The 15,717-nt window shown below is 48.0% G+C and overlaps 2 protein-coding genes across 3 annotated transcripts in view; one reads left to right on the plus strand and one right to left on the minus strand.

The window, feature by feature from the left end:
- Window positions 1-15,717, minus strand: part of PAXX (PAXX non-homologous end joining factor) — a 291,630-nt gene that overhangs the window by 203,960 nt on the left and 71,953 nt on the right. The gene's annotated exons all lie outside the window — the stretch shown is intronic.
- LOC136049162 (olfactory receptor 1E16-like) lies at window positions 10,137-11,224 on the plus strand. The gene is given in 3 exon segments (XM_065737203.1): window positions 10,137-10,354; window positions 10,356-10,806; window positions 10,808-11,224. Coding segments are annotated over 3 exon segments (1,086 nt in total).

A 15,717-nucleotide genomic window follows, 5' to 3' on the forward strand; every position in this document is an offset into this window, starting at 1 on the left:
CTCTGGACGAAGGAACCTGCAAAAGGTTCAGAGCAAAAGGGCAGGACTGCACGGAACAGAGCACCAGCAATAAGGTGAACCAGCAAAACTGGCAAATCAGGATTGGTGTCTCATCATGCAAAACGAGGTGCCTGTCAGCCCACTGGGCAGCCCTCATATCGATTTCCCCTCACAGCAGTGCACATTTAGGTGTAGAGATAGCCTAGAAACTCTTCTCTGGAGACGGCTGAAGCTTACAGAGCAGAAGAGGGCCCTGTCCACTCTCTTGGCCTCCCACCTCAAATACTCAGATCACCTCTCCTGGCTGTTTTCCAGGAGGCACGTGATGGCTGATGGATGCTGCTTCCCAAACAAAGCAAGACTAAAGTGCCAAAGCTCCAGGCTGCTGCTCTGCCACCCCTATCATGGCTCTGAGGCATCTCCCGCTTCACCAGCACACTGTCCCTCTTTTTTGCCCAAATAAACAGAAACTTTCCCAAGAGCCTCGTGTAAATGTCTGGGGAGAATCTGGGGTGTGTGGCCAGGTGCTGCCGCCTGCTGCCCTCCTGAGGTTTGTGGATGGAAGGAAAATGACCAGGGCTGATATTGCTGTGAGCTCACTCCGGTGGATCCGCCTCCCTACTGCTCTCTGCTGGCACGTACATTGGCAGGGTCTGTCCCAGCACTGAGCTCATCGGGGTTTTCCCAGCTGCTCCTTCCCCATCACAAGGACGGGAAAATATGATTGAGAAATTTCCCCTTCCAATCCTGGCGCTGAGCAGAAGCGGGAGCTGGACACGTCCAGGCAGTGGCTGGACAGGGGAACCCGCTGGGACTTCCAAACCAGCACCGCCTCCTCCTTTTTGGAAAGGAGCCCAGTGCCTCCAGCAGGAATTTGCCCTCCTGCTCAATCTGAACAGGAGCAGCTCAGAACCTGCTGTGCTCTCGAGAATGCTGGGCCCATACGTGGCTTTGCCTCAAGGCTTGTTTTCAGTACACTTGTTGTGGATCACAACATCCTGCTGCTGGTAACACCCTTTTCCAAGAGCTCTCTGTGACAGGGAGTCCCAGTGTCTCCACACTGTGTTCCAGACAAACATTTCTTTCCTGAAGCGTGTGGGCATTGCCCAGGCAAGCAGCAGTGAAATCATTCCTCTGCCACTTGCATTTCCCACTCCTCCTTTCACCCATCTGCTTTCTCCCTGGACCTGATAGCTGCCCAGAGCAACTCTGCACACCACCTTCCTTTCTGACCTTTTTTCTGGGTGCAACACGCCTTCCTGCAGACTGGGAAGCTGTCCCTGCATGGTCTCATGATCCACACCAAGCCTGTCACTGTAGCCGGCATCCACCCAAAACCAAGGGAGGTTTCACCACACTCCAGCCCAGTGCTTCCCGGTAGCCAAGTGCCATCCTGAGAGCTCTGTGCATGGTGCTGTGGGTCTGGGTGCTGGGGTGCTGGATGCCAGGGCAGAGCTCCTGCTTTGCCTGGCCGTGACCCCCAGGGGCTGCTGTGCCATGTTGCACCACATACCCCCTTCCAGACTGTGCCGTCAGATACTGGTAGATACAGAGCAAAGAGGAGCAAACGGGACAGGAGGAAAGGAGGTGATATCTGCAACTCTCTAACTCCCAGCAAGCCTACCCAGATGTCATGGTATAGACAGTGATTTCCAAGGGACTTTCACCAATGAATTTGTATAGGCTTTCCCAGGGCCTTGGCAGCATCCTGCAGTGGGGAGTAGATGGGTGCAGCCCAGACCAGGCACCTAGCTGGTAGGGAAGGCTTGCACGGGGGAGAGCAGAGTGGTGATGGGGACACGGAGATCCTTAGCAGCTGGGAGGTGCTGAACCCTTTGTTTGTGAGAAGGTCTTTTGGAAACTTCACAGCTAAGGACTGCAGTGCTTGCTCTTGATGTGGGTCATCTTTATACCCTGGAAAACTGACTGCATTTTTTCTCTCTCAGCCAAGTGAGGATCTTCTTCCCTATCAGTGGCAGAGTGTCCTCTGCAAGCTGTAAGACCCTTCCAAGGTTATGAGATAAGGTCCAACATTCATATCTTGTTGACTCCACCAGAAAGTCTGTTACTGAAGCATGACTTTCTGTGCAGAAGTTGGATTGTGGCTGCCCTGTGACATAGTTTACCCATGCATCAACCAGTTCTGCCATTAGTTATGTCTTTCGCAAGCACTTGCCTGCTGTGCATAGCACATTGACCTGTATGTTGTCTCTTTACCTCTGACAAACTCTTCAAAAGCCAGCATAATATTTGCTTCCTCTATCTTTCTGATGAAAATTAGAGGTACCAAGGATGAGCCTAAGCAGCAGATGACATGGTACAGGGAGAAGTTTGAGTTTCATACCTTGTTGATTTTGACTGGCAATGCATTTCCTCTGTTTCACTACTGTATTGCACCTATGTTTTGGCAGGACAGAGCCTTTCAAGAGTTTGGAAAAGGAATTTTCTAGTCTGAGGATCCAACAAAGCTCCTCTCAGCTAAGGCAGTTGCAGTGTTTTTTTACTTTTCCATCAGATTCTTTTCCTTGAGTATTTAATCTAAATTTGACCAGCTCCTGGTCAAACACATTCTAATATTCAATTCCCGATCCTGGAACGTTTGAAGAAGAGGCTGTCTGTAAGTGTAGAAGTTATCCCTCAAAGCAAGAGGCCAAATTCTGGTGTCTTCATTGCTTGCCTTCTTTTACTGATAGTATATTTATCAGGACTCATTCTACTGCCTTCATACGGATGTAACTTCAAAAAATTTAAGAGCATCTACCTAATTTTTGATCATCTCTTTTGATTCTTTAAACTGATTCAGTCATTCCAGTTTCCTTTTATAACGTTGTTTATGGTTTATATTTTCTAATATCAACTTAAGCGCTCAGAGTAAAGCTCTAAGCTGGACTTTCTAAACAATCTCTTTGCAATATGTGGTATTTAATCCTCCTGACTCTTTTTTTTTTCATTTAAAAATAAAATACAACTGTACTGGAGCATCTCTGGCTGTAAGCACAGCACTGGCTGCAATGAACAGCCTTTTGATTCAGCCCCATGAACCAAGTCCTGCCAAAGACTCACAGCTTGGAGGCTCTCAGCCCTCCCACGGGTGAGCATCCTGAAACCTCTGCACCATGCCTCATGGCTGCATATCCAATCCACTCACAGCAAACACGTTAGAACCTCAAGGATGCCCCACTGTGTGTAGTGTGTGCTGGGCATCACTGTCCGCAACTGGAGGTACGGTCATTGCAGCAGAGGTCAGACCTCATCCATTCATCTTAAATCACATGGGGTGAGATCATGAGCTTCTCCAAGTGCCACTGAACATGGGACCTGGCCTGTGCCAGCCCACCTGAGCCCACAGAGGAATAAACACTGTTTTTTTCCCCAAGTTTGGGAAGGGGCAAATATAGCTCCTGTCTCCAGGCACTGCAGTAGCACAACAAGCACTATAGAGCCTTTTCAGAAGTTGAGATTACTGAAGTTCAGAAACTTTTAGTGACACTGAGACCTGACTGTCGCTGGAGCAGCAAGGTGCCCTTTGGGCCATAACTTCATGAGACACTGGCACTGGGGGCACAATAGGCTTTGGGCAGTCCTGCTTCCTCTGGAGAGGTTCTGTTGAAGGCATGTTCCTATTTTCAACTAGGATCACAACAGGATGTGATTTAATGCTTTGGCTCTGTGACTGGCTGACCCAGCACAACCAATGGGCTATATCTGATGGCCTGAAGGTTTGCAACAACACAGCTGAGGACTTCCCAAGCTGCCAGGGCCAGCATCTCCTAACATGCACGAAGATGTGTCAGTCCTACAGTGCCCAGTATCAGTGACAATGTGCCTCTTGGTGACAGCAAAGTTCTGGGTTGTGCTGGCAGACAGAGCTCCATTCAAAGGGCCTCAGTGTCCCACAGAAACAGTATAGAAAAACCCCTGTTCAGTCAGGGCTGTGCAAAATCTTGCCCCTGGGGAGGTTAACCCCATGCCACAGGGCTGTACAGGTGAGCAACAAGCTGCGCAGCGGGCAGCAGGTGACCACTGCAGCCTGGTCTGGGTTAATGAAGGGAAATAGACACAAGCTGTAGTGTGGAAAGTCTTTGTTAGACAAAAGGAAATTGTTCGTCATAATGAAGATGGAGTAGGTCTCCAGAGTGTGAAGAGGATCCCCATCCTTAAAGATTCACAGACTGAGTGGGCAACTGCAGAGCCTGGTCTGCAGCCTGGCCTGACAGCACCCAGATCAGAGGCCCTGAGGACCTTCCAGCAGACACTAATAACCAAGAATCCAGCCAGACACCACCAGCTGAGCACCTAGCACTTTGAGATTATTAATTAATTACATCCCATAATTAATTAGGCTTGCAGTCAACACCAGGGGGAAGGCCCACACCTCACATCTTGCTCCCTGCCCCTCAGCCTTCCCAGATCCCTGCAGGCAGCACAGGGAAGGGCTGAGGCTGTCATGAGGAGGCAGAGAGTTTTGGAGTTCTGGTTCCAAAATTCACTTGTGTGGGGGGAAATGGAGGGTGGGCTGACAGCAGGGAGAGGGGCTGAGTCCAAAGGCCATGGAGAAGCTTGGTCAGGGAGAGTCTCCTGTCTCTGTCCAGCTGCACTATTACTTCCCACCACAGAGATGGGAATGCTCTCAGGCCTCATTCTGGTCACTGCAGATTTGTGTGGGGGAAACCTTCCCAGATCCCCAAACTGCTCAGAGGTGAAAACTTTCTGAGTAGCTTCTGGAAGCAGAGAAGCAGTGCACTTTGCACTTGCAAAAGCCCTATAAATCACTCTTCAGTCCAGAGCAGTTACCTAGAAGAAGCCAAGGTTATCAAAGAAAGCTATTATTGGTCACAAAAATGAGGAAAATGAGCTGGGAAAGGACAGTGCAGGCAGAAGAGCCTAACTCTGACATATTCCAAGACTCAGGCTCTTTCTCATGGGTGCCTCTGAGACATTCAGGCTGCAGAGCCTGCAGCACTATCCCAATCTCACAGCAGGATTGGCACCGAGTGTCTGCAGCTGCCAAGATGCTCAGGAAGCTTCAGACCAACCCCAATCCCAATCTCTGGAGGGCTGAGGACCCTTCACAGCAGTGCTGACACCGCATCCTCAAGACCTTGTTGCCTTTACTCACTGTGTGCTCACATGGCATCCCAAACCACCCTGATTAAGTAGCTGTGCCTAAGCAATTACACACTCTGCTGCAACAGGGGATCTTTTCCCCTCATGCCTCCAAGGGATATATCAAATTCACCCTGCTGTCCCAAACTGCCAGTGCTGCCAGATACACCTGGTGTGAAGAGAGGAAGGAAACGTCTCCAGGTAAGCTGTGCAGGCACTTAGTCATCAGTCATCCCCAGCAGACAGCAGGGTCTGATTGAGGACAGGACAGCTGTAGGGTCAAGCAGGGAAGGAGTTCGCCTCATGCATGGTCCTGCAAGACCAGAACTGGCAGATATGTATCCTTGCAGTGCTACTTGGCAGCTAGTAGAGTATCCAGTGGCCTGGCACATGTCTCAAAGTTCACCCATCTGGAACTTCCTTGCTTGCAGCATCAGGGGAGCCCTGCCCCCTCTGCAAACATGGCTCTAGGAAGGAGTAGACATGTCACTTGCTTGTGTGTCACTACATTTGTTAACTGTTCCCAGCCTTGCCATGCTGTGGCTCTGCAAACCTGGTGAGACCATGGTGTTGGCATGTGCTTTGTGAAGAAGAGTGCTGATCTACTGCTCCCCACTCTCTTGAGCTTGCCTGTCTCATATTAGATTTTATAGCAAATCAAAAGCAATTTAATTAGCAGAAAAGTAAACAGACAATTTCAGTGACTGCAGCTTTAATTGTAAACCCTTATAGCTATTGGAAAATGAAATGAAGGTGCCACCTGTGTACCATTTCCTCAACACCTTTGACATTTCCTCCTTCCCTCGCTCAGGGCTGGCAGGGGGTACATGCAACATACTCTGGCTCAGCCCTCCTGCTGCAAGCACCCCCCCTTGAAGCAACTGGTGCCAGAGAAGGCAAGCTGCTTCACGGAGAGATTGCAGTCTAGGTATGTCCCCAGGCAGAGAATACAGGGAGGGACTGGAGTGAGTGCTAGGTTTGCCTGTATGCTATCTTCCAGGGGAGCCAGGCATATGGTTTTCCACCTCCACTTTATTAAGCTGACACAAAAAACTCTGTGGACACCTACTTATAGTTAGAGCAGGTTTATTTTAGGTAAAGGGAAAAGTTTTAAGTGGTCACAGATTTAGGAACCAAATCTCCTCCTGCCTTTACCCACGGTTACTTGTCCAGGCCTTGGTGCATTAGAACCGAGGTGATTCCTGGGTCCAAGCCATTTCTGAAATTGAGTTTAAGCTGCTAGCTGACACAGGCTTGTCTGTGCCAGGTACACCCACACCAGTGAGCTCTTGTGAAGGGCTCTGTACCCCATGCAGCAGCCTCCTCCCTTCTGGGCTTCTCCAGGCTATGTAATGCCATGTCCTCTCCAAAGGACTCTTCCTTCACCAGGCTCAGTGCCATGGCAAAGCAGTTCCCTCCTGCTCCAGAGAGCTTCTCACTCCCTGCGCACCACCCAGCAAAGTCTCACTGATATATTTTGGTACTCGTATTTCCCACACAGATCACAAACCATTCCTGTTGTTGCCAAGGCGTTTGGCTGCTCTCCCACCCTGACAACTTGTCATTATCCTAGGCTGGCTGTACTGCTGGGTATCCATCCGAGGTCCCTGTGGGCACACTTCTTGTCCCAGAGCTCCTGTGCAACAGCTAGTTCCCATCATCACCCCCAGTCACTGGTTTCCAATTTGCAGCACATCACGGCCCTTGGTGTTTCGCTCTGGAATGATGTTGCTGGGGCCAGCCTGTCTCCCAGGAGCTCCCTGCTGCTCCCTGCTCTTTCACCCCTGCTCCTTCCTGAGTTAACGGGGCTTGGGATGCTGTTTTCTGAGATCTAAGCAGCTGATAACTGTGTCATCCCCACTATTGAAAAAACAAAAAAGCAAGTGCCTTAGAAAGGCTGGACAGCTGGTTTGTCCAGCACAGTCTCACTTTGGAAGGCTGGGTTTATGTTTTACTGTAACTTCACCTTTTCTTTCCCCTAAAGCCTTTCAAACGCCCAGCGCTGAACTTCCATTCTCTCATCAGATGTAGATACTTTGCAAAGATACTTTCTAAGTGCGCAGCAGCATTGATTCCTCCTGAGCTCAGGTGCAGACACACTCCCCCCTGCAGCCCCCCGAGGTACAGCACACCTCTGAAGACTTTCTTTCCTTTGTGACACTGCTGTCCCTATGTCTTCGGGTTGTCCTGGCCGCCCACCTTTGCCATAAATTGTCACTGTTCTCTTGAAAAATGTACTATGTGACCTCTGACCTCATGGGCTCTGAGCTGAGAGGCCCCATGGGTGCCTGTACTGCAACTATGTGGCTAGAAGCATATATTAATCTCTTAATACTGCACACAGTTTTCATTATCTCCCTGCATTCCTTCATCTTTCAAAGAAAACCTTTCTTGCGGCTTTTCAAGATCTTCTCTTTCCTTTCAGGCTTTGCACTTGTTCCAAACGTTGTCCTCAGTGTTGCTTGCTTGCTTGGATCACAGAATGGTTGAAGCTGGAAGGAACCTCTAAAGGTCATCTCGCTCAACAGCTCTGCTCTTTCAGCTTCTCCCTCAAGCTCAGGAAGGAGTTTTGGACAGGTTACAGGTTTCACCTTTGGCTTCACAAAGCATCATCCATTTTCCGTGCCCGTGTGCTTGAATTCCCCAATCTGTCCAGCTGCAATAACTTGTTTTCCTGACTTATGCATGATCACAGCCACCATTCTGCTCTTATTGATCTTCCCATTTACACAAAATGACATTGACTCATGCCTACTCTAGTTGATGCTATTTTCTACAAGTAATTTTTCCATAAGCAGCCTGTTTTTCAGGAACAAGTACAAAAACACCATCAGCTCACTTCATGGTAAAATTTGTGAAATGACACATCCAAGGGTATTTGGAATGCCTATTATAGAGCAGGCAGTGATTTATAGCCTTCCCCCTCCAAAGAGTTACTCATTCTGGCAGAATCTCTCCTGGGGCTTTGTCCTTGTGCAGTGTGGCTGGGGATCTGTCGCTCCCAGCACTGTCTGGGCAGATCTTCCTTTCCCTCCTTTCTAAGATGACTTTGAACCCGGGAAGATCTTTTGATAGTATCTTTCAGTGTATTGTGCTGTGCTACCCTTCCCCATCTCCCTTTCTTGTACTCTCCTCCTAGAACTAGATGATTTTTGAGGTACCTACCAACTCCAACCATTCTACAATTCTGTGATCCTCCACTCTCTGCTCTGGTTACAGCACCTGTTTCCCTGACCTCCGGGAATATCTGCTGTTATGAGACACTCCATGTAGCAGTTTGAGTTCCCCCATGCTGACTTTGCCTGAAGCCACAACCACTTGTGTTATTTCCTATGGACTGTCTGCTGCTCCTGAGCCAGAGATGAGCCTTTAGTTTAGCTGTGCTGCTTTCCCAGCTGCCGTTATCCTTACAGGTGCTTCCTTTTCCTATGTCTCTCCCCTCTGTGGTCATGCCTTAGTTTACCAGCGTGTGCCATATTGAGCATGGGGTGTGTATGCCTCTCTTTCAGCCTCTGGTCCCTTCATGTTTCAAAGCCTGATGTGCCACTTCTCCCAGACTGGATCCCAGAAGGCTTCTCCTCTCTTGCCAGAATGCCTCCTTGCATTGGGAGTAGGGTGTTCTTCGAGATTCCTAGTTCCACAAGCACTGCAGACTTGCTCAGGAGACAGAACGAACCATGGGCTGCTAGCTCCTCCCTCCCTCCCCACTTTCACACCTACCCCATTTGCTGGGCACCAGGAAAAATGTACAGCCCATGCCTGAATTACCACATCTTTGATTACATCCTCATCATGTTGGATTCTTTTTGCCCCATGGAGGGAACTCACAGTGTTGTTTGAAGGTGTTAGGATTTTTCAGCCCGGGGTCCACCTCCTCTTCACTCCCTGCAGGTGCTCCCAGACTTCCCTCTGCTTGACCTGGTGACAGCTCTGTCTGTCCTAGCAGAAACTAACCGCTTCTTTCTGGCTTGGACATAAATCCCTGATCATCTCCATCCTACTCTTCCTGTGGATTCAAAAGGTTTAGATCCACACTCTGTATCTTCTCTATAGCATTTTTGTTTATGCTGAGTCCATTTCTCAGTAGATTCTGAGTCTTTCTCTTCTCCAGCAGGCTAGTGCCTCTGCTTTTCCTTGTCACCCTGCAACCTGCTAGAATGACACAGTCACCTGCAGGTGCCTTTCTGCTTCTCCTGTAACCTCTCGGTTCCCTCCCTGCACTGCCTTCTCAGCATGCTCATGAACAGTGAAGTATTTGCAAACAATTTCTTTGTCTGTAATGTTTAAATATGTATATATGTTTTGGTGGTTTTTTGTTGTTGTTTTTGTTTTTTTGTTTTAGAAGGATGAGATCTCCTCCCACAGTCTATGGTGGAGGGTGGAAGCAAGAGGACTTTCTGCATCTTCATTAACAATCTAAACACATGCTCTTGTGAAGGGTAGAACAGTTCAGCAAGCAGAGTCCAACCTTCTGTGTTAGGTAGGATATTGGGACCACACTCCAAGTACAGCTCAGAAAACCCAGAGACTAGAGAGGAACTGCTTCTGTTTGCCCTTGTTTAACAGTTTCTGGGATCCTTACTGACCACACTGTGAAATCTGTGGTGTTACTTGGGCAATAAGGAGTTTTTCCTCATTCAGCAAGTCCTGCCTCAGCTCAGATTGAGACACAGGGAGGTGGTTTTGCTGTGCTACGGGTTATTCAATCCATTGCTTGGAGGCATTTCGACCAGGTCTCTCTAGTTTCTACCTAAGCCTGCTGGCAACCTTTGTGGTCAGTGGCCAGAGAGCAGCACCTGTGCCAGCTGAAAAAGCTATGGGGCAGTGGGAATGTGCATGGGAATGAATGTATGTCCTTCTGTGGTGCTGACTTGAGGACTGAAACACCGTGGGCTGGGACTCACCGCTCACCCTCACAGACTTCTCTCATCTTGGAGCTCTTTGAACAAGTTGTGAGATATAAGGATTGTCAGAGACTGTGGCACAGCTTCAGCCCATGACACAGAAGATCAGAGGGCTGGAGATGTCCCATGGCAGGACTAAGCACTCACCTCCTTCTGCCTCTCCAGTATCTTTTCTTGCTCTCCTTGCAGATGAGTCCTGAGTCCCTGCAGAGGGGAAATCTTTCTCATTTCTTCTCTCGGAGAGAGACAGGCAGCCCTGTCTCATTTCTTCTCTCGGAGCTTTCTAGTGCCTACAGAACACAGGTATCCCTATTCATGGGCTTCTATCTCATTTACCTGGTGACTGCTGGGGAACCTGCTCATAATGACCCTGATCTGGCTGAACACTCACCTGCAGTCCCCCATGTACTACTTCCTGGGCCACTTCTCCTTGCTGGACATGTGCTACTCCTCCATCATGCTCCCTAAGATCCTTAGAGACTCTTTCTTGCCACAGAAGACCATTTCTTTGGTGGGCTGCATTACACAGATCTACTTCTTCCTTTGCTTTGGAGGCTCTGAGTGTGTGTTCCTGGCTGCCATGGCCTGTGATCAGTACCTGGCCATCTGCTGTCCCCTGCACTGCACAGCACTCATGGGCAAGAAGATTTGCCACTGCCTAGTGGCTGTCTCATGAATGAGTGACTCCTTCTCATCTCTAATCCAGACTCTCCTCACAGCCCACTTACACTTATGTGGGTCCAATATGATCAACCATTTGTTCTGTGAGATCCCCTTCTTGCTGCAAGTGTCTTGCTGGAAGCCCTAACACTCTTCTCAACAAGGCTGTCTCATATGCTTTGGCTGCAGCTTTTGCTGTGGGCTCTTTCCTCCTTATTCTCACATCACATGTTCACATCCTCCAGGCTGTGCTGCAGAAGGGAGCAGGGAGACAGAAGGCCTTTGCCTTCTGCACCTCCCATCTGACTGTGGTGTCCCTGTTCTCTGATGCTGGGGCTCTTATGTACCTGATGCCTCAATCCAGGAGCTCCAAGGAGACAGACAAGATCCTTGCCCTGCTGTATGCCATTGTAACTCCCATGCTGAACCCCATCAACTACAGCTTAAGAAACAGAGAGTTCCAGGGGGCCATCAGGAAAGCCCTGTGCAGGGGAGAGATTCCCCAAGGACAGGGCAACCTCTGCCTTCACCATGCAGCAGGAGACCCAGTGTGATGGGGAGCTGGGACCCTCAGACCAGTGACAGGCAGAAGGATGACCTCTGGAGATGTGAGCAGACCAGGAGCAGATCCATAAAACTGCTAAGCCTTGGCCATGGTTTTCCCAATAAACAATTCTGGGAGCTGTTTTCCTAATAAAGAGGTATTGTCCAGGTAAAGAAGTTGTACTGAATGTCCTCAAGGTGCCTTTGTTGTGACAGTGCCCTTGGAAAGACCTGTTTGGTGTTTTTTTTTTTATTAATCATTTATCTGAACTGAGGCTTTGTCAGGCTTTCTGGAAAGGGCTTTTATTCCTAAGCAAAGCTCTTTCTGAGGTGAAATAATGTGGAGTGCAGCAGTAATGCTGTGCTGTAAGCATCTCCTGCTAAGTGCTGGATAATCTTGTCTGGGCTGGACTTGCAGACACTGCAGAGCCGGATGTCTTTCTTTTAATATGGATAAGTAGGAAAAGCATTGTCATGAGGTTGATGGTTTTAGTTTCAGGAATCAAAGCCAACCCTGGGAACAGACATGTGCTTCTGCATGCAGAACGGTGGTGACAAGGCAGAAGTGTAGGTGGCACATGGGCATGCCTGGAGAAAGCAGATAATTCTAGTTCATGTCGTGCTGTCAGAAAGAGCACGCGAGGCTTTTGGCATCATACAGCGCTGGGAAGACATTGTCTGGTGGTCACAGATGAAGGGAAATAAAAAGACACTGCGACTGCATCTCAGTGTGTACAAGAAGATACTCCTACAGGTGCAGTGAAACACATCCTTCTTGGACCTCAGCCGAATGCTGAGCTGTGATGTCTTTGCAAGCAAGACTCTGAGAGTCTCCTATTCAGCAGAAATTATGGGAACTGGTTTCCTGTGATTGGAGACAACCCCTCCTCTGGTGGAATGAAGTGTTTCCCAGTAGGAACTCAGCATGATTTATCCAGCTCAGGTGAGGCTGCAGCACACACTCACAGCGCATCATAAAGACAGAGCCAATTTGGGAACCCAGTTTGCAGTGAGAGCTACAAAATTGGCTGCTCCTCTGGCAATATGACAGGAATGGATAAATTGAACTTAACATAAAGAACAGCAGAGTCACTACAGTTAAAAGAAATCTGCAGAAGCAAAAGGCAACCAGCTGGCTTTAGACACTGCTGAATGTGAAAAGTGATAGTGCTCTACACCGACTCATGGATGTTAGAAAATGCTCTGTGGGGAAGTTACAGCAATGGAAGCAGAACAGCTGGCAGCACAGAGGCAAACCCATCTGGGTTGCTCTTAACTGTTTTTCAACTGTTGAAAGATATTGCTGCTCAGGTAGAGAATGTGGTTGTAAAAGTACATTGTAGATGCTCATGTACGAAAGTCATTTCACTGAAGAACATCAAAACAACCAACAGGTGGATTGGTCCACTAGGATTGAAGTGGGTCAGGTAGATCTGGACTGGTAACATAAGGGTGAGCTATTTCTAGATCAATGGGCCCATGATGCTTCAGGCCATTGAAGAAGACTCAGGATCAAGGGGTGGACTTTACTATGGATGCTATTGTACAGGTTACTCACTAATGTGAAATATGCTGCAGTTAAAGAAGCAAAGGGGATAAAACCTCTTTTTTGTATGAAGAATGCAGGCTAAAATGTAAATATGAGGAGGCCTGACAGGTGGATTAAGTCACACTACCACAAACTTGACATGGCAAACACTGTGTGCTTACAATCATAGAAGAAACCACCAGATGGCTGGAAACATATCCCGTGCCCCATGCCACTGCCCAAAATACTGTCCTGGTCCTTCTTGTGGTGACATGGCACCCCAGACAGAACTGAGTCAGACAGTGGGACTTATTTCCAAAACAATCTCATAAGCACCTGGGCCAAACAGCATGGTATCAAGTGTGTGTATCACATCCCCTATCATGCACAGCCTCTGGAAAAATGGAATGATACAGTGGGTTTTCAAAGACTACCCTGAGATCAATGGGTGCTCAGACATTCAAACACTGGGAAACATTCAGCAAAAGCCACCTTGTTAGTCAATACTCAGAGATCTGCCAATCAAGCTGGTCCTGCCCAAGCAAACCTCCAGTATAATGTAGGAGATAAAGTCCTGGATGTGCACATAAAGAACATGCTGGGCAAGACAGTCTGGGTCATTCCTGCCTCAGCAAAGGCAAGCCTGCTCAGGGAATTGCTTGTGCTCAAGGACTTGAGTGCATGTGGTGGGTTATGAGGAATGATGGGGATGTCAGTTATGTACCTCAAGGTGATTTTGATGCTGAGTGAGAACAGCCTATAATAATTTAGATTGTATGATGTTACATTACTACATAATACTGCATGTCATTATTATTATGGTGGTTATATGTCTTGTTAACACGAAGTACAGTAAGAACTACCCAGGTTGACAAAGAATGGTCTCCAATGGAACCAGAACTAGCTTCTACATGCTGTAACCCAACACTGTGAATCATCCCTCCTGCACTCAATGACTCATGAAGATGAAGCCCAAAGTTAGGAACTAAATGAACACCATGGACAATTTACAAAAGGCTCATAGACTATGGGAATAATGTGTGTATTCATATCAAAAAAGCAAGATGGGTGATGGTAATTAGTTGGGATGTGTATAAATTGTGAGACCTGAGTGTGATGTAAATTGCATGAAATTAGGAGTGATATTGACTCAGTTTTAGCTGGGAAATAATTGTTTTCTTCAGAGTGTCTGGTCTAATGCTGTTTTGGTGCTAGGAGAAAAACCATTTTGATATCACTCCCATATTTATAGTTGCTGCTGAGCAGCGTTATACAGAGCCAAGGCCATTCACAGAAAAGGGACCAAGGAGCTGGGAGAGAGCAGAATTAGGACAGCTGACTGAAACTGGCCAAAGGGTCATTCTGCACCATATGGCATCAAGTGGAAGGAGTTTTGAAGGAGGGGGAGTTCATCTCGTTCTCTTCTGCTGCTTGGGGGCTAGCTGGGCATCATCTTGGGAGTGGTGAGCAATTGCTTGTGCATCACTTGTTATATACATTCATATACATATACATATATATATAATCATAACTATTTTCCTTTTCTCTATCTTAGTAGATGGTTTAATCTCAACAAACAAGTTCTACTTTGTGTTTTTTTATTGTCTCCCCCATCTCACTGGGGAGGGGGGGTAGTGAGTGAACAGCTGAGTGGTGCTGAGTCACCTGCCGGGTTAAACCACAACATTTGTAAATATAGACATGCACTGTAGGTGCTCAAGCCATTGGAGAACTCAAAAGTTTTTAACTGCAAGTTGTGCGATCAAAAAGTGCAGAGAGCACTGCTCTAGAACAACGTCTGAAAAAAATCATCTAGAGAATGGGGATTTATCCCCCAGCAAAGGAATATTTAGGGATGCAGTGCAGATGTCTTATGCAAACCAAACAAGCCCAAGCTGATGGGACAAGCCATGGGGCACCCAGGAGTGCCAAAGGCACTGGTTCGGGCTCTGCATGACTTTTCGGAGCCTTCTGTTTTGTTCCTGTGGGCACTGTGGGTGGCAGTGAGTTTTCCCCCTTCTCTCTGACCCTCAGTTAGGGCTGAGGGTATCACTCCATGCCAGACCCAGCAGGAACACACCATTTGTGTTCAGCTGCCAATATTACCTCTGCAATGGCTCCAATAATCACATGCATGACCAAGGGGTTAGGGCTGGGTTTGCTCAGTGCCTTTGAGGAGTGATAAAAGTTGTGGGATGCAACTTCACTGCAGGTGTGCTGCGGGGTTATGTCAGGCATGAGGCTGGCACTGAAGGTCATTTTCCTGTTCCTGGAGCTGATGCTTTTGTCAGTGCCTCAGGCCTGGCAAAAAAATAAAAATAAATCTCAGATGGAATATTTTGATGCAGAAAAGATAACATTGTTCAAGGAAATTTTCCCATAGTGGAGGACAGGTAAGCTGCCTTGCTTGGATGCACGCTCCACTGGGGTGGAAATGTCAGGGACAGCCCACCTGTGAGCTTCTGTGAGGACCCAGCTCCTGCTGGGAGTCAGACTCCCTCCAGCTTTCTGTCATTTGACAGCACATCTTGGTGCTCAAGCACCTTCATGGGACAGCCAGCAGGCTAGAGGCTACAGAGTACCTGGCTTGTTCAAGAGTACTCTCCATTTGGTTAGCTCTTCATAGCAGACCACTGAGATGCTTTTCTAAACCCATCAGTATGCAAAGAGGGTGTATGGGGTTCCTGCTTTATGCCTGAACCTCCCATTGTTTTCTGTATTAATCAGTGCAGAGTCGCTCTTTCTAGCTCACTGGGAAGTGGTACACCATTGCCATAGCTTCCCAATCTGGCTGGATTTAAGATCTCTAGAAAAATGAGAAGATGGCTTTGAGCACCATAAAACCAGAAAAGAATGGTGAAATATATCATCAAAACTTTGATTCCTGGTTAAGTGTCAGTGCAAATCTTTTTCACTGCAGTAGCTTCCCCCAAGGGCTCATCTCCTTTTTGCTCTCATCTCTGTTAGCCCTTCAGT

This window comes from Cyrtonyx montezumae, unplaced genomic scaffold, assembly GCF_038088225.1.
Source record: "Cyrtonyx montezumae isolate F1298 unplaced genomic scaffold, pur_monq_1.0 scaffold_20, whole genome shotgun sequence".
NCBI classification, from domain to species: domain Eukaryota; kingdom Metazoa; phylum Chordata; class Aves; order Galliformes; family Odontophoridae; genus Cyrtonyx; species Cyrtonyx montezumae.